This window comes from Salvelinus fontinalis, chromosome 17 (genome assembly GCF_029448725.1).
Source record: "Salvelinus fontinalis isolate EN_2023a chromosome 17, ASM2944872v1, whole genome shotgun sequence".
Lineage (NCBI taxonomy): Eukaryota > Metazoa > Chordata > Actinopteri > Salmoniformes > Salmonidae > Salvelinus > Salvelinus fontinalis.
In genome coordinates this window covers 20,160,662-20,182,862 of record NC_074681.1, presented here as the reverse complement: position 1 = coordinate 20,182,862, position 22,201 = coordinate 20,160,662, and the positions used below count along the sequence as shown (strand labels likewise).

The window sequence follows — 22,201 nt, the reverse complement described above, 5'->3', positions numbered from 1 at the left end:
AATCAGTGGAATGGTATCAAATACATCAAACACACGGTTTCCACGTGTTTGATGCCATTAAAATAGCTCTGTTCCAGACTTTACTATAAGCCGTCCTCCCCTCAGTAGCCTCCACTGAAGTACTGTCAGTAGTATAGTGGAGGATAAACGCAAGCAAACACAGTTTATGTATGCACCTTTTTTTTCCTCAACTGTTTACCTACCTTTTGCAGAGATAATGCATTGGAAGTAGCCTATAGGGAGCACTGCTAATTATTATGAATTTTTCTATCATTTAAAGTCATATTACCCACTTATGAAATGTTGATCGCCAGCTCATGGTTGTCGCCAGTTACCAAGCCACAAAGTCATAAACCTCGCCTCCCATACAGAAAAAATTATATATGTATTTTACTTATATGTTTTATTCAGGCATATATGGTGAAAAAATACAGTATATGCCCATATATGCTTATATATGTATCCACACATATAAGCATACATCAGTACATATACAGTACCAGTCAAAAGTTTGGACACACCTACTCATTCAAGGGTTTTTCTTTATATGAACTATTTTCTACATTGCATAATAATAGTGAAGACATCAACACAATGAAATAACACATATGGAATCATGTAGTAACCAAAAAAGTGTTCAACAAATCTAAATATACTTCATATTTTAGACTCTTCAAATAGCCACCCTTTGCCTTGATGGCAGCTTTGCACATTCTTGGTATTCTCTCAACCTGTCACACCCTGATCTGTTTCACCTGTCTTTGTGATTGTCTCCACCCCCCTCCTGGTGTCACCCATCTTCCCCATTATTCCCAGTGTTCATTATTCCCAGTGTTCTATTCCTGTGTTCTCTGTTTGTCTGTTGCCAGTTCGTCTTGTCAAACTTACCAGTGTGTTTTTCCGAGCGCCTGTTTTTTCTAGTCCTAGCGGTTCTGACCTCTTGCCTGCCCTGACACTAAGCCCGCCTGCCTGAACATTCAGCCTGCCCTAAACTCGAGCCTGCCTGAACATTCAGCCTGCCCTAAACTTGAGCCTGCCTGAACATTCAGCCTGCCCTAAACTTGAGCCTGCCTGAACATTCAGCCTGCCCTAAACTCGAGCCTGCCTGAACATTCGGCCTGCCCTAAACTCGAGCCTGCCTGAACATTCAGTCTGCCCTAAACTCGAGCCTGCCTGAACATTCAGTCTGCCATAAACTCGAGCCTGCCTAAACATTCAGCCTGCCCTAAACTTGAGCCTGCCTGAACATTCAGCCTGCCCTAAACTTGAGCCTGCCTGAACATTCAGTCTGCCCTAAACTCGAGCCTGCCTGAACATTCAGTCTGCCATAAACTCGAGCCTGCCTGAACATTCAGTCTGCCATAAACTCGAGCATGCTTGCCGCCCTGTACCATTTGGACTCTGATCGGGTTTATGAACCTTTGTCTGTCCTCGACCTGCCCCTTGTTGTTTAGTAACCATATGCCTCATGTGTCTGCATCTGGGTCTCGCCCTCTGTCGTTATAGTACGAACTGGCCAAGACTGACCCAGCAGACTCAGACCAGCTCCATCACGCTGTCTCCCTGCAGGGAGCCACCATTCAAAAACATGAAGAGCTACTCCAGAACCTTATGGAAGGGCTCCATTCGCGGGGCGGAACGCCATGACCATTTGTTCAAGACGTTACTGCAGCAATTACGTGGAATATCTCATAGGCAGCATACCACAACAGAGACCTCCCAGTCGCTCAGTAACTCCCCTACCAGTGGTGGGTTTGTACAGCCTACCCCGGCTCCCCGAGAATCCCATTTGTCTCCTCCAGAGCGATATTCCGGGGATCCTGAAACCTGCCGGGCGTTTCTTTCTCAGTACTCCATCATTTTTGAGCTGCAGCCATATTCGTTCCCTTCTGATTGGTTGAAGATAGCGTATCTGATTATGCTAATGCCTGGAAGGGCGCTCTCCTGGGCTACGGCAGTTTGGGCGCAACAATCCACCATTTGTCGTAATCTGGAAGATTTCACGGCAGAGGTGAGGAAGGTGTTTGAATCTCCAGGATCTGGGAGCGAGGCGGCCCGAACACTACTTGGATTACGTCAAGACTCCTGTAGTTTGGCAGACTACGCAGTAGATTTTCGTACATTGGTCGCCGAGAGTGCCTGGAATCCGGAGTCCCTATTTGATACCTTCCTTCATGGACTGTCGGAGGAGATAAAAGACGAGCTTGCAGCTCGGGAGTTACCTTTGGACCTCAATAGGAGAGGAGTTGCGTAGGTTTCCCCACGCACAGGTGGGCCATCACAGTGAGTCCATACAGCTTCTCCGTATTGAATCTCCCCACATCCCTGTTTTGGGATTCTCATGGCTCCAGAAGCACAACCCTGTTATCGACTAGTTCAATCCTGGGTTGGAGCCCGTTTTGCCACTCAAATTGCCTTAAGGCGGCACAGCCTCCTCTGGGGCGTTCTCCTCCAGGTTTAAGTAAAGCCTCGGATTTCTCTGCCATTCCCGCAACTTAACGTATCCTAACGCCCAGGGTCCAAAAATGTGAAGCCGAACACCCTCTCTCGCCTGTACAGTTCCGCTGCCACACCCACTGAATCTGAGACCATCTTCCCTACCTCATTTCTTGCGGCTCCGGTTGTTTGGGGTATTGAGGCCCTGGTCCACAAGGCACAACGTTCCCAGCAGGACCCTGGGGGCCCCGGCTAATCGGATGTTCGGATTTGGCTCGGTCTCAGGTCCTGGAATTGGCTCATTCCGCCAGGGTTACCTGTCATCCTGGCGCCCGTCGAACCCTGGCCTTCCTCTGACAACGCTTCTGGTGGCTCACTATGGTTCCTGATGTCTCGGTCTTCTTCGCCGCATGTACTGTATGTGCTCAAAATAAGACTCGGCGGCAAGCTCCATCTGACCTCCTTCAGGCACTCCCTGTTCGTCATCGCCCCTGTTCCCATATTTCCCTGGATTTTGTCACTGGGCTCCCTCCGTCAGATTGCAACGCCACCATTCTGACGGTGGTGGACAAGCCACCCATTTCATCCCTCTCCCGAAGTTACCTTCAGCCAAGGAGACGGCCCAGCTCATGGTGCAGCACATCTTTCGAATCCATGGACTCCCGGTTGACATTGTCTCTGACCGTGGTCCTCAATTCTCATCCTGATTCTGGAAGGCGTTCTGCACCCTTATTCGGTCGTCGGCCAGCCTGTCCTCCGGGTTTCATCTCCAGTCCAATGGCCAGTCGGAGCGAGCCCAAAAACACATGGAAACAACACTTCAGTGTCTCATCTCTACCAACCACACCACCTGGAGCCAGCAAATGTTCTGGGTGGAGCATGCTAGGAACACTATTCCCTACTGGGCTCTAACATTTTGAGTGCTCCATGGAATATCAGCCCCCGCTCTTCACAGAGCAAGAAGTAGAAGTCAACACCCTCAGCCCAGACGTTCATCCGCCGCTGTCGGCGTACTTGGAAAAGAGCTCGGTCGGCACTTCTCAAGACCACCTCGAGATATCGTCGACAAGCGGATTGCCTCCAGACTCCGGCTCCCCACTATCATCTCGGGCAGAGGGTATGTCTGTCTACACAGGACCTGCCCCACAGGTGGAGTCCCGCAAACTTTCCCCACGTTTTATTGGTCCTTTCCGCATCTCTAGAGTCCTGCTGTTCATCTTCTGTTACCCCGTACCCTCCGTGTACACCCTAATTTTCATGTGTCCAGGATTAAGCCCTTGTCTCACAGCTCTTTGTCTTCTGTTTCCAGGCCCAACCCTCCTCCCTGTGTCATCGATGGCCATCCGGCGTACAGAGTGAGACGCCTCCTGAGTGTTCGACCACGAGTCAGGGGTTTCCAGTACCTAGTTGACTGGGAGGGTTATGGCCTGGAGGACAGATGCTGGGTACCCGCTAAAGACATCCTGGAACTGGCCCTCATCGCCGACTTTCACCACCGGCACCCTGGTGCAGGTGGTGCCCCTGGGGGGGGGGGGGGGGGGGGGTACTGTCACACTCTGATCTGTTACCCCTGTCTTTGTGATTGTCTCCACCCCACTCCAGGTGTCACCTATCTTCCCCATTAGTCCCAGTGTATTTATTCCTGTGTTCTGTTTGTCTGTTGCCAGTTCGTCTTGTTTTGTCAAGCTTACCAGTGTTTTTTTCCGAGCTCCTGTTTAACCTAGTCTGTTTTTTTCTAGTCCTCCCGGTTCTGACCTCTTGCCTGCCCTGACACTAAGCCCGCCTGCCGCCCTGTACCGTTTGGACTCTAACCTGGTTTATGAACTTTAGCCTGTCCTCGACCTGCCTCTTGCCTGCCCCTTGTTTAATAAATATCAGAGACTCGAACCATCTGCCTCCTGTGTCTGCATCTCGGTCTCGCCCTGTGTTATAAAACCAGCTTCAGGAGGAATTATTTTTCCAACCGTCTTAAGAGGTTCCCACACATGCTGAGCAGTTGTTGGCTGCTTTTCCTTCACTCTGCGGTCTAACTCATGCCAAACCATCTCCATTGGGTTGAGGTCACGTGATTTGTAGAGGCCAGGTCATCTGATGCAGCACTCCATCACTCTCCTTGGTCAAATAGCCCTTACAGAGCATGGAGGTGTGTTTTGGGTCATTGTCCTGTTGAAAAACAAATGATAATCCCACTAAGCACAAACCAGATGGGATGGCGTATCGCTGCAGAATGCTGTGGTAGCCAAGCTGGTTAAGTGTGCCTTAATTTCTAAATAAATCAGACAGTGTCACCAGCAAAGCACCCCCACACCATCACACCTCCTCCTCCATGCTTCACGGTGGGAACCTCACATGCGGAGATCATTCGTTCACCAACTCTACGTCTCAAAGACACAGCGGTTGGAACAGAAATTCTCAATTTGGAATCATCAGACCAAAAGGACATATTTCCACCGGTGTTTCTTGGCAAATGCAAGTCTCTTCTTCTTAATGGTGTCATTTAGTAGTGGTTTCTTTGCAGCAATTAGAACATGAAGGCTTGATTCACACAGTCTCCTCTGAACAGTTGATGTTGAGATGTGTCTGAAACTTGAACTCTGTAGCATTTGGCCGTCCTCATGAAAGCCAGCCATCATTGCGATTGATGGTTTTTGCGACTGCACTTGAAGAAACTTTAATAGTTCTTGACATTTTCCATGTTGACTGCCCTTCATGTCTTAAAGTAATGATGGACTGTCATTTCTCTTTGCTTATTTGAGCCGTTCTTGCCATCATATGGACTTGGTCTTTTACCAAATAAGGCTAGCTTATGTATACCACCCCTACCTTGTCACAACACAACTGATTGGCTCAAATACATTAAGATGGAAATAAATTCCACAAATGAACTTTTAACAAGGCACACCTGCTAATTGAAATGCATTCCAGGTGACTCCCTCATGAAGCTGGTTGAGAGAATGCAAAGCTGTCATCATGGTGGCTACTTTAAAGGATCTCAAATATAAAATATATTTTGATTTGTTAATTAAGATATTTTTTAGGGTTACTATGTGAATCCATATGTTTTTTTTTCATAGTTTTGATGTCTTCACTATTATTCTACAAAGAAAGAAAATAGTATAAATAAAGAAAAACCCTTGAATGAGTAGGTGTGTCCAAACCTCTGACTGGTACTGTATGTGACATATATTTATGCCTTATATACACATACACTGTATATACTAAAGTATGTGGACACCCCTTCAAATTAGTGGATTCGGCTATTTCAGCCACACCCGTTGCTGACAGGTATATAAGATCGAGCACACAGCCATGCAATCTCCATAGACATTGGCAGGAGAATAGCCTTCCCAAAGAGCTCAGTAACTTTCAACGTAGCACCATCATAGGATGCTATCTTTCCAATAAGTCAGTGAGTCAAATCTCTGCCCTGTTAGAGCTGCCCCAGTCAACTGTAAGTGCTGTTATTGTGACGTGGATACATCTAGGAGAAGCAACAGCTCAGCTGCAAAGTGGTGGCCACACAGGCTCACAGAACGGCCCCGCCGAGTGATGAAGTGCGCAGCACTTAAAATTGCATTCTCTGGCGTGATGAATCACGCTTCACCATCTGGCAGTCCAACGGACAAATCTGGGTTTGGCGGATGCCAGGAGAACCCTACCTGCCCGAAAGCATAGTGCCAACTGTAAAGTTTGTTGGAGGAGGAATAATGGTCTGGGTCTGTTTTTCATGGTTTGGGCTAGGCCCCTTAGTTCCAGTGAAGGGAAATCTTAACGCTACATCATACATCATACATTCTAGACAATTCTGTGCTTCCAACTTTGTGGCAACAGTTTTGGGAAGGCCCTTTCCTGTTTCATCATGACAATGCCCCTGTGCACAAAGCGAGGTCCTATAGAGAAATAGTTTGTTGAGATAGTTGTGAAAAAACTTGACTGGCCTGAACAGAGCTCTGACCTCAACCCCATCGAACACCTTTGGGATGAATTGGAATGCCGACTGCGAGCCAGGTCTAATTGCCCAACATCAGTTCCCGACCTTACTAATGCGCTTGTGGTTGAATGGAAGCAAGTCCCCACAGCAATGTTCCAACATATAGTGGAAAGCCTTCCCAGAAGAGTAGAGGCTGTTGTAGCAGCAAAGGGGGGACCAACTCAATGTTAATGTCCATGATTTTGGAATGAGATGTTCGACGAGCAGGTGTCCACATAATTTTGGTCATGTAGTGTATATGTGTATATACGGTATGTACAATACTTATACAGTGCATTCGGAAAGTATTTAGACCCATTGATATTTCCACATTTTGTTACGTTACAGCCTTATTCTAAATTAATATTATTTTTTATTCACTCATCAATCTACACACAATAACCCATAACGAAAAGCGAAAACAGGTTTTTAGAAATTTTAGCTAATTTATAAAAAATAAAAAAACGGAAATATCACATTTACATAAGAATTCAGATCCTTTACTCAATACTTTCTTGAAGCACCTTTGGCAGCGAATACAGCCTTGAGTCTTCTTGGGTATGACACTACAAGCTTGCCACACCTGTGTTTGAGAGTTTCTCCCATTCTACTCCACAGATCCTCTCAAGCTCTGTCTGGTTGGATGGGGAGCGTCGCTGCACAGCTAATTTCAGGTCTCTCCAGAAATATTTGATTGGGTTCAAGTCCGGAATCTGGCTGAGCCACTCAAGGACATTCAGAGACTTGTCCCAAAGCCAGTCCTGCGTTGGTTTGGCTGTGTGATTAGGGTTGTTGTTCTGTTTGCCCTAGTATGAGGTCCTGAGTGCTTCGGAGCAGTTGTTTTGCAAGGATCTCTCTGTACTTTGCTCTGTTCATCTTTTCCTAAATCCTGACTAGTCTCCCAGTCCTTGCCGCTGAAATACATCCCCACAGAATGATGCTGCCACCACCATGCTTCACCATAGGGATGGTGCCAGGTTTCCTCCAGACGTTACGCTTGGCATTCAGGGTAAAGTGTTACATCTTGGTTTCATCAGACCAGAGAATTTAGTTCCTCATGGTCTGAGATTCCTTTTGGTGCCTTTTGGCAAACTCCAAGTAGGTTGTCATGTGCCTTTTACTGAGGAGTGGCTTCCGTCTGGCCACTCTATCATAAAGGCATGATTGGTGGAGTGTTGCAGAGATGGTTGTCCTTCTGGAATGTTCTCCCATCTCCATAGAGGAACTCTGGAGCTCTGTCAGAGTTACAATCTGGTTTTTGGTCACCTCCCTTCTCCCCTGATTGCTCAGTTTGGCCGGGCGGGCCAGCTCTAGGAAGAAGCTTGGTGGTTCCTGTAACGGCTTTCTAGCTCTTCCTCCTCCTCGGACGAGGAGAGGAGAGAGGGATCGGAAGACCAATATGCAGCGAGGTATGATGACATGATTTATTTAAGACACGACAAAACAACGAAGACAGAAAACAAACTATACTTGAATTAACTAACAAAATAACAAAACGAATGTGTAGACAGACCTGAACAATACGAACTTACAAATAACACGAAGAACGCACGAACAGGGCAAATAGACTACACAAAAGAATGATGTACAAAACAAACCGAAAACAGTCCCGTGTGGTGCGCAGACACAGACACGGAAGACAATCACCCACAAACAAAGTGTGAACACACCTACCTTAATATGACTCTCAATCAGAGGAAATGAAAAACACCTGCCTCTAATTGAGAGCCATATCAGGTCACCCAAAACCAACATAGAAACAGAAAACATAGACTGCCCACCCAAACTCACGTCCTGACCAACTAACACATACAAAAACTAACAGAAAACAGGTCAGGAACGTGACAGTTCCAAACGTCTTCCATTTAATAATGATGGAGGCCACTGTGTTCTTGGGGACCTTCAACGCGGCAGAAATTTTTTGATACTGTAACCTTCCCCAGATCTGTGCCTCAACACAATCCTGTCTTGGAGCTGTATGGACAATTTCTTCGACCTAATGGCTTGGTTTTTGCTCTTACGTGAACTGTCAACTGTGACACCTTATATAGACCGGTGTGTGCCTTTTCAGATCATGCCTGATCAATTTAATTGACCACAGGTGGACCCAAATCAAATTGTAGAAACATCTCAAGGATGCTCAATGGAAACAGGAAGCACCTGAGCTCAATTTCGAGTCTCATAGCAAAGGCTCTGAATACTTGTGTAAGATATATCAGTTTTTTTATTTGTATAAATTTGCAAACATTTCTAAAAATCTGTTTTCGCTTGGTGGGGTATTGTGTGTAGATTGATGAGGATTTTAGAATAAGGCTGTAGTGTAACAAAATGAGGAAAATGTCAAGGGGTCTGAATACTTTCTGAAGTACTGTATGCTCATACATGTTACACATGTAGTATTCAAATGTTTATTACATATATGTCCCTTATATGTCACAATATATGTTAACAATATGTGTTAACATATACGTATGTTACCGGAGCAGTATTTCAGTAATACCTGTAGGCATGGTAATAAATTATTAGAACAAACGACACAAAACACAATAAAATGTCATTTAATCTTATTCATAGATTTTTTTCTACTGTTTTAAACCGTTCCCACTTGTCCCTTTATTGCACCCGGGAAGCGCTTCATGACCGCATCTGTGGGGGGAAAGCAACAAATGGAAAGCAACAAATTTAATTTAATAAATTGAAATTGACCCCAACCTTGTTGACTTTTAAAGTTATACTGAGAGATTTCTGGAGATTATTTGTTGTTTTTCTATTTACCCAGAGTCAGATGAACTCATGAATACCATTTTTATATCTCCGTGTGCCGTTTGGAGATTATTTAAGTCATATTCTTTTTAAAATATCATGACAATACCCGCAGACTGTCAAATGCTCATTTGCAATTGATGAACAAAAATCTTCTCACCAGTTATTGCGGTCACATTTGTCAAGATCCAATCCGTCTTTTTTCTCCCTATCTTCTTCACTTTTAGCTTTGCCACCTAGAACTGTTTAAAGGAAATAAATTCTATGTGTCATAAATAATTCTCCAAAGTCATAATGACACAGCCAGATTTTTAAATTTGAGTTAGGTCTGAAGATAATGACTCTGGCTTATCTGTACAACGCAACAATAATACATAATACATACATATACATATTGTACCACAGCCACTGTCGCATAGAATTAGAACGTGTAAAACGGACATTCCCATCCGATGGAGTGTTGGTTTGGATGAGCAACAAGTAGACTCTTTTCAAAGGAGATGTATATCTGGCATATCGCCTGCATTGAAGATGGAGACCCTCCAAAAATTATCAAATGTGACTGGATCTTCTTCAAACTATCGAGCCTGAGAAAGCTCCTCTCTCACCCCCAAGGCACAGGCTCTCATAGTCATGATCTAAAGGCCTATGCCCCTTCTAGTAATTCTAATTATATATTCCACACAATCTCTGTACATACCTCTCAAGTTTCTTTTAAGCATCATATCGATGTTGGCCTTCTAGGAAGAGTTGCAAAGAAAAAGCCATATCTCAGACTGGCCAATAAAAAAAAAAAATTAAAGATGGGCAAAAGAACACAGACGTTGGAATGAGGAACTCTGCCTAGAAGGCCAGCATCCCGGAGTCGCCTCTTCACTGTTGACGTTGAGACTGGTGTTTTGCGTGTACTTTTTAATGAAGCTGCCAGTTGAGGACTTGTGAGGCGTCTGTTTCTCAAACTAGACACTCTAATGTACTTGTCCTCTTGCTCAGTTGTACACAGCATTATATGAGATCTTCAGTTTCTTGGCAATTTCTCGCATGGAATAGCCTTCATTTCTCAGAACAAGAATAGAATAGAATAGACGAGTTTCAGAAGAAAGTTATTTGTTTCTGGCCATTTTGAGCCTGTAATTGAACCCACAAATGCTGATGTTCCAGATACTCAACTAGTCTAAAGAAGGCCAGTTTTATTTCTTCTTTAATCAGCACAACAGTTTTCAGCTGTGTTAACATAATAGCAAAAGGGTTTTCTAATGATCAATTAGCCTTTTAAAATGATAAACTTGGTTTAGCTAACACAATGTGCCATTGGAACACAAGAGTGATCGTTGCTGATAATTGACCTCTGTACGCCTATGTAGATATTGCATAAAAAATCTGCCGTTTCCAGCTACAATAGTCATTTACAACATTAAGTGACCCCAAACTATTGAACGGTAGTGTATAACACACTGTGGCTGAGGAAAGGCAATACTCCCAATATAAGTGAACCCCAAATCAACCCCAAATATATCATCATATTTGCACCTTTTCGATGGTCCAACGTCCCTGTCTGTTGTTCGGTGCTCGTAAGGGGGCAGTAGCTCTTCGGCTGCATCAGATCCATAGCTGTCAGTGTCCATGCTAGCTGGGCTAACAACAAATGTAGAATTACTGAATCTAGCATTGGATGTGCTCGTGGAAGCAGAACAACTTGTGTCGTCGACAGGTGCAGGTGAAGAACTGCTGGTAGTAGCAATACTACCAGTAGAGCTCGTATGAGTCTCTATGGAAGTGGGCCTTACTTTTTTTTTTTACCATTTATCCATTTTCGAGCAAACGGAATGAGCAGCAGCTAAGGTGCACCCATACATACGCTACATACGGACCGTTAGTGGAATTCCCGCGAGAGAGTAACGGTTAATGTGATTGGATGTTAATTATTTGACTAGGCTACCTGCATTTGACATTGTGTTGTTATTTCGCTGAACACTAGATGGTTGAATTTTGGGGGGGGGGCAGGGGGGCAGTGAAACGAGGCAACGCAGGAAAGAAAAAAAACTCACCCAAATGTATAGCCCCGTTGGAAAATATAAATGGACTGTTTGAAAATGAGAAGAAAAAAATGTTTTACATTTATTTACATTTTTTTTTTAATCACATTTGTATTTGGCGTACCCCAGTTTGGGAATACCTGGTCTACCATATCAAAAGCATTGGCCAAGTCAATAAAAATGGCAGCACAACATTGCTTACAATCAACGACAATGGTGACATCATTTAGGACCTTTAAGGTTTCAGTGACACATCCGTAACCTGAGCGGAAACCAGATTGCATACCGGAGAGAATACTATAGACATTAAGAAAGCCAGTCAGTTGATTATTGTCCTAGGCTATATTGAAGATGGGCGCGTTCGAGTAGATCACTTTGTCAAGTTGATGACCAATGTTGGTGTGTTGCATTATGGGGATAAAACATTTCCGACTTGCATCTAAGGTCATAAAGGTTTGGTCGTGTTCCCCTGCTCAGATGTTGCTGACGCCTGCCAGATCTTACAACGCCTGAATATGTATTTTACTAATCAGCTAACCACATCCGATTTTATAGAAATCTGGTGCCTGACTGCACATTCGATGATGTGGCACGTAACCATTGGTTGATGCAAGCAACCGACTGCAGGCGAAATTCTTGGATTGACATCAGCGGAGGTGCATCTTGTCATGGTCCTAAATCTTGTCATGGCTCAAGGTCCTAAACGACATCATAACCACCATCGATAAGAGACATTACTGTGCAGCCGTATTCATCGACCTGGCCAAGGGTTTCGACTCTGTCAATCACCACATTCTTATTGGCAGACTCGACAGCCTTGGTTTCTCAAATGATTGCCTCGCCTGGTTTACCAACTACTTCTCTGATAGAGTTCAGTGTGTAAATTCGGAGGGCCTGTTGTCCGTACCTCTGGCAGTCTCTATGGGGGTGCCACAGGGTTCAATCCTCGGGCCGACTCTCTTCTCTGTATACATCAATGATGTTGCTCTTGCTGCTGGTGATTCTCTGATACACCTCTACGCAGACGACACCATTCTGTATACTTCTGGCCCTTCTTTTGACACTGTATTAACTAACCTCCAGACGAGCTTCAATGCCATACAACTCTCCTTCCGTGGCCTCCAACTGCTCTTAAACGCAAGTAAAACTAAATGGATGATATTCAACCGATCACTGCCCACACCTGCTCGCCCGTCCAGCATCACTACTCTGGACGGCTCTGACTTAGAATACGTGGACAACTACAAATACCTAGGTGTCTGGTTAGACTGTAAACTCTCCTTCCAGATTCACATTAAGCATCTCCAATCCAAAATTAAATCTAGAATCGGCTTCCTATATCACAACAAAGCATCCTTCACGCATGCTGCCAAATATACCCTGGTAAAACTGACCATCCTACCGATCCTCGACTTCGGTGATGTCATCTATAAAATAGCCTCCAACACTCTACTTAACAAACTGGATGCAGTCTATCACAGTGCCATCCGTTTTGTCACTAAAGCCCCATACACTACCCACCATTGCGAACTGTACTCTCTCGTTGGTTGGCCCTCGCTTCATACTCGTCGCCAAACACACTGGCTACAGGTTATCTACAAGTCTCTGCTAGGTAAAGCCCCGCCTTATCTCAGCTCACTGGTCACCATAGCAGCACCCACTCGTAGCACGCGCTCCAGCAGGTATATCTCAGTGGGCACCCCCAAAGCCAATTCCTCCTTTGGTCGTCTTTCCTTCCAGTTCTCTGCTGCCAATGACTGGAACGAACTGCAAAAATCTCTGATGCTGGAGACTCATATCTCCCTCACTAGCTTTAACTTCTTATGGCTGAAGGGTCAGTATTGAGTAGCTTGGATGAAAGGTGCACAGAGGTGCCCAGAGTAAACGGCCTGCTCCTATGTCATAGTTGCTAATATATGCATATTATTATTAGTATTGGATAGAAAACACTATGAAGTTTCTAAAACTGTTTGAATTATGTCTGTGAGTATAACAGAACTCATATGGCAGGCAAAAACCTGAGAAGTTCCACTTCCTGTTTGGATATTTTCTGGGGGTGCCAGATTTTCAACCAAGCTCTCATTGAAAATACATTGATGTATTGATGGGTTTTCACTTCCTACGGCTTCCACTAGATGTCAACAGTCAATAGAACTTTGTCTGATGACTCTAATGTGAAGGGGGGCCGAAGGAGACAGGAATGAGTAATCACTTCCATGAGGTGCCCACGCATTGAACTGGCATGTTCATGTGAGAGGGAGCTCCGTTCCATCGGTCAATTGAAGTCGATGTAATTCTCCGGTTGGAACGTTATTCAAGATGTATGTTAACAACATTCTAAAGATTGATTCAGTACATCGTTTGACATGTTTCTACTGACTGTAACGGAACTTTTGGACATTTCGTCACGTTATAGTGGACGCGCTTTGAGACTTTGGTTAGAGCGTTTGGTAAACAATTCGAAAGTAGCTAATTGGACATAAAGAACGGACATTATCGAACAAATCAAGCATTTATTGTGAACCTGGGATTCCTAGGACTGCATTCTGATGAAGTTCATCAAAGGTAAGTAAACATTTATCATGTATTTTCTGGTTTCTGTTGACTCCAACATGGCGGCTAATTTGGCTATTGTTCTGAGCTCTGTCTCAGATTATTGCATGGTTTATTTTTCCGTAAAGTTTTTTGAAATCTGACACAGCGGTTGCATTAAGGAGAGGTATATCTATAATTCCATGTGTATAACTTGTATTATCATCTACATTTATGATGAGTATTTCTGTTGAAACAATGTGGCTATGCAAAATCACTTGATGTTTTTGCAACTAGTGAATCTAACGCGCCAATGTAAACTCAGATGTTTTTATATAAATATGAACTTTATCAAACAAAACATGCATGTATTGTGTAACATGAAGTCCTATGAGTGTCATCTGATGAAGATAATCAAAGGTTAGTGATTCATTTTATCTCTATTTGTGGTTTTTGTGAAAGCTATCTTTGGCTGGAAAAATGGCTGTGTTTATTGTGGTTTGGTGGTGACCTAACATAATCGTTTGTAGTGCTTTCGCTGAAAAGCATATTTGAAATCAGACACTTTGGTGGGATTAACAACAAGATTACCTTTAAAACGATACAAGACACATGAATGTCTGAGGAATTTTAATTATGAGATTTCTGTTGTTTGAATTTGGCTCCCTGCACTATCACTGGCTGTTGTCATATCGATCCCGGTAGCGGGAGTGCAGCCATAAGAAGTTTTTAAGCACCAGCTGTCAGAGCAGCTCACAGATCACTGCACCTATATGTAGCCCATCTGTAAACAGCCCATCTATCTACCTACCTCATCCCCATACTGTATTTATTTATTTATCTTGCTCCTTTGCACCCCAGTATCTCTACTTGCACATTCATCTTCTGCACATCTACCATTCCAGTGTTTAATTGCTATATTCTATTTACTTCGCCACCATGACCTATTTATTGCCTTAACCTCCTTATCTTACCTCATTTGCACTCACTGTATATAGGCTTTTTCTTTTCTTTTCTTCTACTGTATTATTGACTTTATGTTTTGTTTATTCCATGTGTAAGTCTGTGTTGTTGTGTGTCGAATTGCTATGCTTTATCTTGGCCAGGTCGCAGTTGCAAATGAGAACTTGTTCTCAACTATCCTACCTGGTTAAATAAAGGTGAAATTAAAAAAATATATATATTTGACTCTATCTTACTAATTGACTGTATAATGAAGACACATATGATTTCAGTTTGTGAGTGTGTGATATGTGGGTTGGAGACATTATAACGAAAATATTTTAGAAACAATGGCAACATTGTCATGTTGATCTGAGCCTTGCTGTTGAAAAACCACATTAGTGTCCGTCTTTCGACTGTCGCAGATGCAGTTCTGCCGACTTTACTCTTCAACTTTGTCTACAGTCTATGAAGGATGGCTATGAATGCCATCATATTGATTATGAGTGAAATACTATCATGCATTTTAGAGAGATAATGTCACCTCTCTGGAGAACTGTGTGGTGTGACCCAATCTAGTTAGGAGGGTTGCCAACTGGGGTGTAATCATTAGTCCAATCTGTAGCAAACAGTTGCAAATGGAAAACGTTTTCCAATGAAAACGTTCTATTGGACAAATTCAGTTTGGTCCCTCTGCATTTCATTCCGTTTGCTTCTATTGTGACAGTAAGCCAAGAGAGAAGCAGTGACAGTAAGCCTAGAGAGAAGCAGTGACAGTAAGCCTAGAGAGAAGCAGTGACAGTAAGCCTAGAGAGAAACAGAGAGCTAGAGACAAAGATACTGAGCAGTTCCAATGCAGATTCCCATGCAGAGTTAAACCAATGAAAGCTCCCTCTCCCCCATTGTAATCTTTCATCCATTCAGGGAGGTATAATTAGAGAAGATCTGCTCTCATCTCTTTCTCTCTGATGGGGCCTTTAATTCCTGCTATTTGACACATTCAAATGAGAGCTGGTGAAAAGGGAACGACAATTGGACATTTAAATGGATGCTTGAAAGCACTACGAAACAATCCCGTTGCGTATGAGAAACGCTGCAAAAATCCTTGAAAAGGACACCTTGTGCAGGTTCTGTTTAAACGACTGAGTGGAATGACTGATCTATTCTTAGAACCAATTTAGATCCTGTGGGATAAGATTGAAAGGTACAGTCAAGGAAAAAGGAGCGCACTCACTATAGACTGTTTATGAAGCTGGAAACATTAAGGATAGTGCATCTCATAAAGCATCTACTGCTGCTCTAGGATATGAGTATAGGGACCTGATCCCAGATCAGTGCTTCTACTCCCTTTATAAATACAGGCCCTGAACATTTGGTAGTGAGTCTGTTTGCGCAGCTCGTTGTCACATAACATGTTGAGAGAACAAGATGTAGTATCACTGAAAGCAATGAGAAGAGCTGGAGCTTTTTAATAGATAGTCAACGAGTGACACAAACATCAATCATATCCACATGTTCAATCTAACACTGATTCTGATTTTACAGCTCTTAATTAAAACTAAGAAATCTTCCATTGATCACGATAAATGTGTTGAAGAACAAAAAGCATGCAAAATGACATTCTGGTAAAAGTACAGAATAATTACAAAATATACTGTTAACAACTCACACTAGTATCATCCAGCTTCATCACTACTGATATGGAACCCAGCTACTGCACATGTACTGAATAACACAATATGAATATACCCTCAAGTGAATCACTAAAGACAGTTCAGCAATACAACATAAAGAGGGGAAATGTAGCAAGAAAAACATAGCTTTACTACTGCTGTCAATAGGTAAGATAATGTGATGGTAGAATGAAATCAAACCCACAATGTGGAGAACCCCCCCCCCCCCCCCCACACACACACACACACACACATACCTCCTCACTCTGATCTGCTACATGCTGGTCTCCAAGGTGACCAATTTCACTAAAGCGCTCCACCACAGGGTTTGATCTCAGTCAATCTCAGTCAATTTAGACAGAAGAAACACCTTGGCCGCATTTCATTTCAAGAAGTTGTCTGCTCCCCTTTGTTCTTGTTCAATCCCCTTCACAGATCTGACTTGACTGGGTGGGAGATGAACTGTGGTAGGTGAGCTGTGGTAGGGGTGCTGTGGTGTGGTAGGGGGGCTGTGGTAGGTGAGCTGTGGTGTGGTAGGGGGGCTGTGGTAGGTGTGGTAGGTGGTGTGGTAGGGGTACTGTGGTAGGGGTGCTGTGGTGTGGTAGGGGGGCTGTGGTAGGTGTGGTAAGTGGTGTGGTAGGGATACTGTGGTAGGTGTGCTGTGGTGTGGTAGGTGTGCTGTGGTAGGTATGTTGTGGTAGGGGTGCTGTGGTGTGGTGTGGTTGGTGAACTGTGGTAAGTGAGCTGTGGTAGGCTAACTGTGGTAGGCTAACTGTGGTAGGTGAGCTGTGGTCGGTGAGCTGTGGTAGGTGTGATGTGGTAGGTGAGCTGTGGTAGGTGAGCTGTGGTAGGTGTGCTGTGGTAGGTGAGCTGTGGTAGGTGAGCTGTGGTAGGTGAGCTGTGGTAGGTGTGATGTGGTAGGTGAGCTGTGGTAGGTGAACTGTGGTAGGTGAGCTGTGGTAGGTGAGCTGTGGTAGGTGAATTGTGGTAGTTGTACTGTGGTAGGTGAGCTGTGGTAGGTGAGCTGTGGTAGGTGAGCTGTGGTAGGTGAACTGTGGTGGGTGAACTGTGGTAGTTGTACTGTGGTAGGTGAACTGTGGTAGGTGAGCTGTGGTGGGTGAACTGTGGTAGTTGTACTGTGGTAGGTGTGATGTGGTAGGTGAGCTGTGGTAGGTGAGCTGTGGTAGGTGAACTGTGGTAGGTGAGCTGTGGTGGGTGAACTGTGGTAGTTGTACTGTGGTAGGCTAACTGTGGTAGGCTAACTGTGGTAGGCTAACGGTGGTAGGCTAACGGTGGTAGGCTAACTGTGGTAGGCTAACTGTGGTAGGTGTGCTGTGGTAGGCTAACTGTGGTAGTTGTGCTGTGGTAGGCTAACTGTGGTAGGTGAGCTGTGGTAGGTGTGCTGTGGTAGGCTAACTGTGGTAGGTGAGCTGTGGTAGGGTAACTGTGGTAGGTGAGCTGTGGTAGGTGTGCTGTGGTAGGCTAACTGTGGTAGGTGAACTGTGGTAGGTGTGCTGTGGTAGGTGAGCTGTGGTAGGTGAGCTGTGGTAGGTGAGCTGTGGTAGTTGTACTGTGGTAGGCTAACTGTGGTAGGTGTGCTGTGGTAGGTGTGCTGTGGTAGGTGAGCTGTGGTAGGTGAGCTGTGGTAGGTGAGCTGTGGTAGTTGTACTGTGGTAGGCTAACTGTGGTAGGTGTGCTGTGGTAGGTGTGCTGTGGTAGGTGAGCTGTGGTAGGTGAGCTGTGGTAGGTGTGCTGTGGTAGGTGTGCTGTGGTAGGTGAGCTGTGGTAGGTGTGCTGTGGTAGGTGTGCTGTGGTAGGTGTGCTGTGGTAGGTGAGCTGTGGTAGGTGAGCTGTGGTAGGTGTGCTGTGGTAGGTATGCTGTGGTAGGTGAGCTGTGGTAGGTGAGCTGTGGTAGGTGTGCTGTGGTAGGTGTGCTGTGGTAGGTGTGCTGTGGTAGGTGAGCTGTGGTAGGTGAGCTGTGGTAGGTGTGCTGTGGTAGGTGAGCTGTGGTAAGTGAGCTGTGGTAGGTAAACTATGGTAGGTGAGCTGTGAAGCAATAGCTCTACCTAGTGCCCACCATAATTGATTCCCTATCAGATCAGGCAAATGGAGTAAACGAGTGAAGGGTGACAAGGGAGATAACCAGGGGAGGGAGCATCTTTGTGTCCCTAGAAGCCTGGCAGCAGCTCGCTGAGCAGCACCTCCCTCTCCCCCAGCAGCAGGTCTCTCTTCAGACTGGTACCCTTGTTCACCACCTTCATCTTCATGGCCAGGCTCTTAACCTGGGTGGCGGGCACGGCGTCAAAGAAGAAGTCCTCGTTGAACACGGGGTTCCTGCTGTTCTTGATGATGGTGCTCCTCTGCTTTTGCTGCTTGCCCGGGTTCAGGTACAGAGACACGCAGCAGTTGATGCTCTTCACGTCCGTCTGTTTGTCATACAGGTCCTCGGCGGCGAGCACTCGGACCCTCAGTCGGGCCGTTTCGGCGTCGTAGTGCATGCTGATCCTCAGCGTGCCGCCCTTGTGGAGGTTGACCGAGTGCTCGCGCTGGAGGTCTGAACTTGCCCCTCCGGAGCCGGTCCCCTTGCGTCCGCGGAAGGCGGGGGAGGGAGGGCAGCGCAGGCGGCGGCGCGTCAGGTTGGGGCTGTTGTCGGCTGAGCTGCACTCGTCTGTGGACAGGGAGCTGTGGCGTGCCAGGGTACGCTTGGCACGAGACACCTGAGGGGGAAATCAAATCAGGGATAGGAAGGGATGATAATAAGATAGAAGGTATGATGAAATTCTGAGCTAAATGTATTTTGAAAATACTTTTAATGTGATCCTCCTTACTGTTTACCTTAGCCTGCGTCTCCTGGGTGATGGATCGGAGGAGGGAGGCGGAGCGGGTGAGGAGAGGGGAGGTAAAGGGGGAGGACTCGGCTGAGGAGCACGTGTCGCTCTCACCCCCGCTGAAATAGCGGTAGGGGTTGGGGTCGGAGGGAGTCAGGTGGTTACCCCCCTGGGTGCGTCTCTGGGAGCCCGGGGAGGTGTGGGGGCTGTTGGGGTTGCTGTGGAACAGGGACTCCTTGCGGCGGGTGTGGGGGCTCTCCACCAGCGTGGAGAAGCCGTACGAGGTCTGGGCTTTGGGGACGTAAGGCAGGGACATGGCTGTCTGGGACTGGGGGTCTGCATTGGTGTTAGGGTCTCCCCCCTCCCCTACCCCGCTCCCCGGGTCGTCGGCGCTCTCTATCTGGATGACGTGGCGATTAGCGGCCCTCAAGAGGCTGCGGGTGTCCCCAGCCAGCCGGGAGAGCAGACGTGGGCTGCGGGGGTTCCGGGTGCAGTTGCCCTGGGTTTGGCTGCAGATGGTGTGCTCCGAGGCGGAGGGGCACAGAGTAGAGCGAGGCTGGGTCTCCGGAGTTAGGCACTCTGCCTCTGAAGGGCAGCAGATGAGCTTGGGGGGGATGAAGAAGTCAGGGATCTTATCAGGGGTGATGATGTTGTTATAGACGGAGACGGGTCCAGTCTGGGTCTGCTGCTTGTCCCCTGCCGACGCAGAGTGACCATTGTGAGAGCCACGGAACTTCTCCAGGAGCCACATGCTTCCCTCCAGGGCCTGAAGCTAGCTGCAGGCACAGGTGGACAGGAAGTGATGATGTCATACAGTCACAGGTAGGTAGGAAGTGACATCACCTTGAGTCAACATGTAAATCAAACCGCGGCATACAGACACAGACAGATACGAGTGTAACGGATGTGAAATGGCTAGCTAGTTAGCGGGTACGCGCTACTAGCTTTTCAATCAGTTACGTCACTTGCTCTGAAACCTAGAAGTAGTGTTGCACCTTGCTCTGCAAGAGCCGCGGCTTTTGTGGAGCGATGGGTAACGACGCTTCGTGGGTGACTGTTGTTGATGTGTGCAGAGGGTCCCTGGTTCGCACCCGTGTCAGGGCGAGGGGACGGTTTAAAGTTATACTGTTACATTGATGCTGTTGACCCGGATCACTGGTTGCTGCGGAAAAGGAGGAGGTTGAAAGGGGAGGTGAGTGTAACGGATGTGAAATGGCTAGCTAGTTAGCGGGTACGCGCTACTAGCGTTTCAATCAGTTAATTCACTTGCTCTGAAACCTAGAAGTAGTGTTGCACCTTGCTCTGCAAGAGCCGTGGCTTTTGTGGAGCGATGGATAACGATGCTTCGTGGGTGACTGTTGTTGATGTGTGCAGAGGGTCCCTGGTTCGCGCCCGTGTCGGGGCGTGGGGACGGTTTAAAGTTATACTGTTACACGAGGAGTCTTAATATTGTGAGTTTATGCCACCTCCTTGCTTCAACTCCTAAACTGCACTGATGTTAGTTGAAAGCAATATGGCAAGTCAACTTAATTTGTTATCACTTGCCACCTGCCTCTCAAAACAGTTTGGATCAAGGAAATCATGCAAGTAGAGGAAGCCATGTTAGACTATTGAGATGCACCCAGTGCCTGGTGAAATGTCAGAGACACCACAGGAGAGCTTCCATAGCAACTCCAAACCAAAGCATTTCCCTATTATCAGATAATTGAACATCACAGCTGTTGTGGAATCATTCCAAGAAAAATGTGAGGCTGTAAGGCCAAACTGCAAGTCCAAACGTGTTGCTAAGCACCAGCGTTCTCCAGGCTGTAGCCTATGCCTTTTAAAGCTTATATTGAATCGCCCCCCTGCGGTAGTACCCTCACTTCAATCGAATCCCGATTGCAGTAGGTTATTACGCAGTAGCATATGATTATTCCTTTTTCTGTAGTCTAATTAAAATATTTTTGCCTAATAAATCCTGGTGGACTATAGACAGGACTGATTAAATCCAGTCCTTGTGATATAACAGAACAAAGAAAGATTGTTCTCTATCACTGCACCCCATTGATGAAAGTCTCTAAAATCCTTGAACATTAAATAAATCAGGGTAAAAAAAGTTAATTCAGTTTTAAATGTGTTTGCTTCCCCTGAAGGCACCGACTTTGATAAACGTGAAGACTTCCCGTAAGTGCGCATAAATGCGCATAACCTATCATATCAAAGAGAGGTAAAGTCAATCTAGTCAGATTTATGATTCCACCAAACAAAGACATTTTGAAAATACGGTTATCTATAATCGAGGAGAGAATGTAATTATAAAGATATTTGACATTGTGCGCAGCTGACCAACTTTTACGCACTTTAGGCGGGATGGTCTCTGAAATGAGAACAACTTGTAAAATAGATACAGACAAAATCACGGTCACTGATTAAAAAACGGTTAGTGATGAGTCTACAAGCAAAGACAACCGGAGGACCTGTTGCATCACCGGAACTCATGGATCTCACCGTTGCGCTGAAGTGTTACTCTCGCTCTCCTGCTGAAATCCCGATAAAAACAGAAAATGTTCCAACTTCCCTCACATGCGTCTGTCCGTGTCCCCTCAATACTTTCCGTAATTCAGCTCACATGGGTTGCCTAGCTAACCTACTTTACACAGACAGAGTAACCTAACTGTTGGGCACAAAAACACATAGTTGGGGCTCTGATGAATCAGTTTCACCTCTGGGTTATATATGGACCCCGCGCGCCGCGCTCTCCATGGTGACTGGAAGCCAGTGGGAGGTTTCCAAGCTGTCCACCCGCCCTCCTCAAAATAGGATGTAATTTGCTTAAATACGTGTTTTGATGTTAACCGCGGGGCAAATCATTGTTTCCGTGCTATTTCGTATAGCCAACTCATTGTATTTGCAAACAATAACATTAACGTTAACGACCCCCCTGTCTGTGGACAAGATTATTCCTCCTCTCCACTACTCAGACATTCTACCTCCATTCTTGTCTCAACTCCCAGACGTTTTGATTTTGTTCAATTTGTT

The 22,201-nt window shown here is 45.6% G+C and overlaps 1 protein-coding gene across 1 annotated transcript; it reads right to left on the bottom strand.

Annotated features, from left to right (window-relative positions):
* Window positions 1-16,578: 16,578 nt before the first annotated feature.
* LOC129813930 (C2 calcium-dependent domain-containing protein 4C-like) lies at window positions 16,579-21,914 on the bottom strand. The gene is made up of 3 exons (XM_055866572.1): window positions 21,671-21,914; window positions 19,188-19,956; window positions 16,579-19,069 (listed from the first exon to the last, which is right to left on the bottom strand). The coding sequence occupies exons 2-3, from the start codon at window positions 19,929-19,931 to the stop codon at window positions 18,521-18,523; spliced, it is 1,293 nt and encodes a 430-aa protein (XP_055722547.1). The 5' UTR covers window positions 19,932-19,956; window positions 21,671-21,914; the 3' UTR covers window positions 16,579-18,520.
* Window positions 21,915-22,201: the final 287 nt, after the last annotated feature.

Coding starts and splice junctions, on each gene's coding strand:
- LOC129813930 (XM_055866572.1), bottom strand. CDS start 19,931: ATGTGGCTCCTGGAGAAGTTCCGTGGCTCTCACAATGGTCACTCTGCG. Junction 19,070..19,187: donor CCCAGGAGACGCAGGCTAAG/GTAAACAGTAAG, acceptor TTTCCCCCTCAG/GTGTCTCGTGCCAAGCGTAC.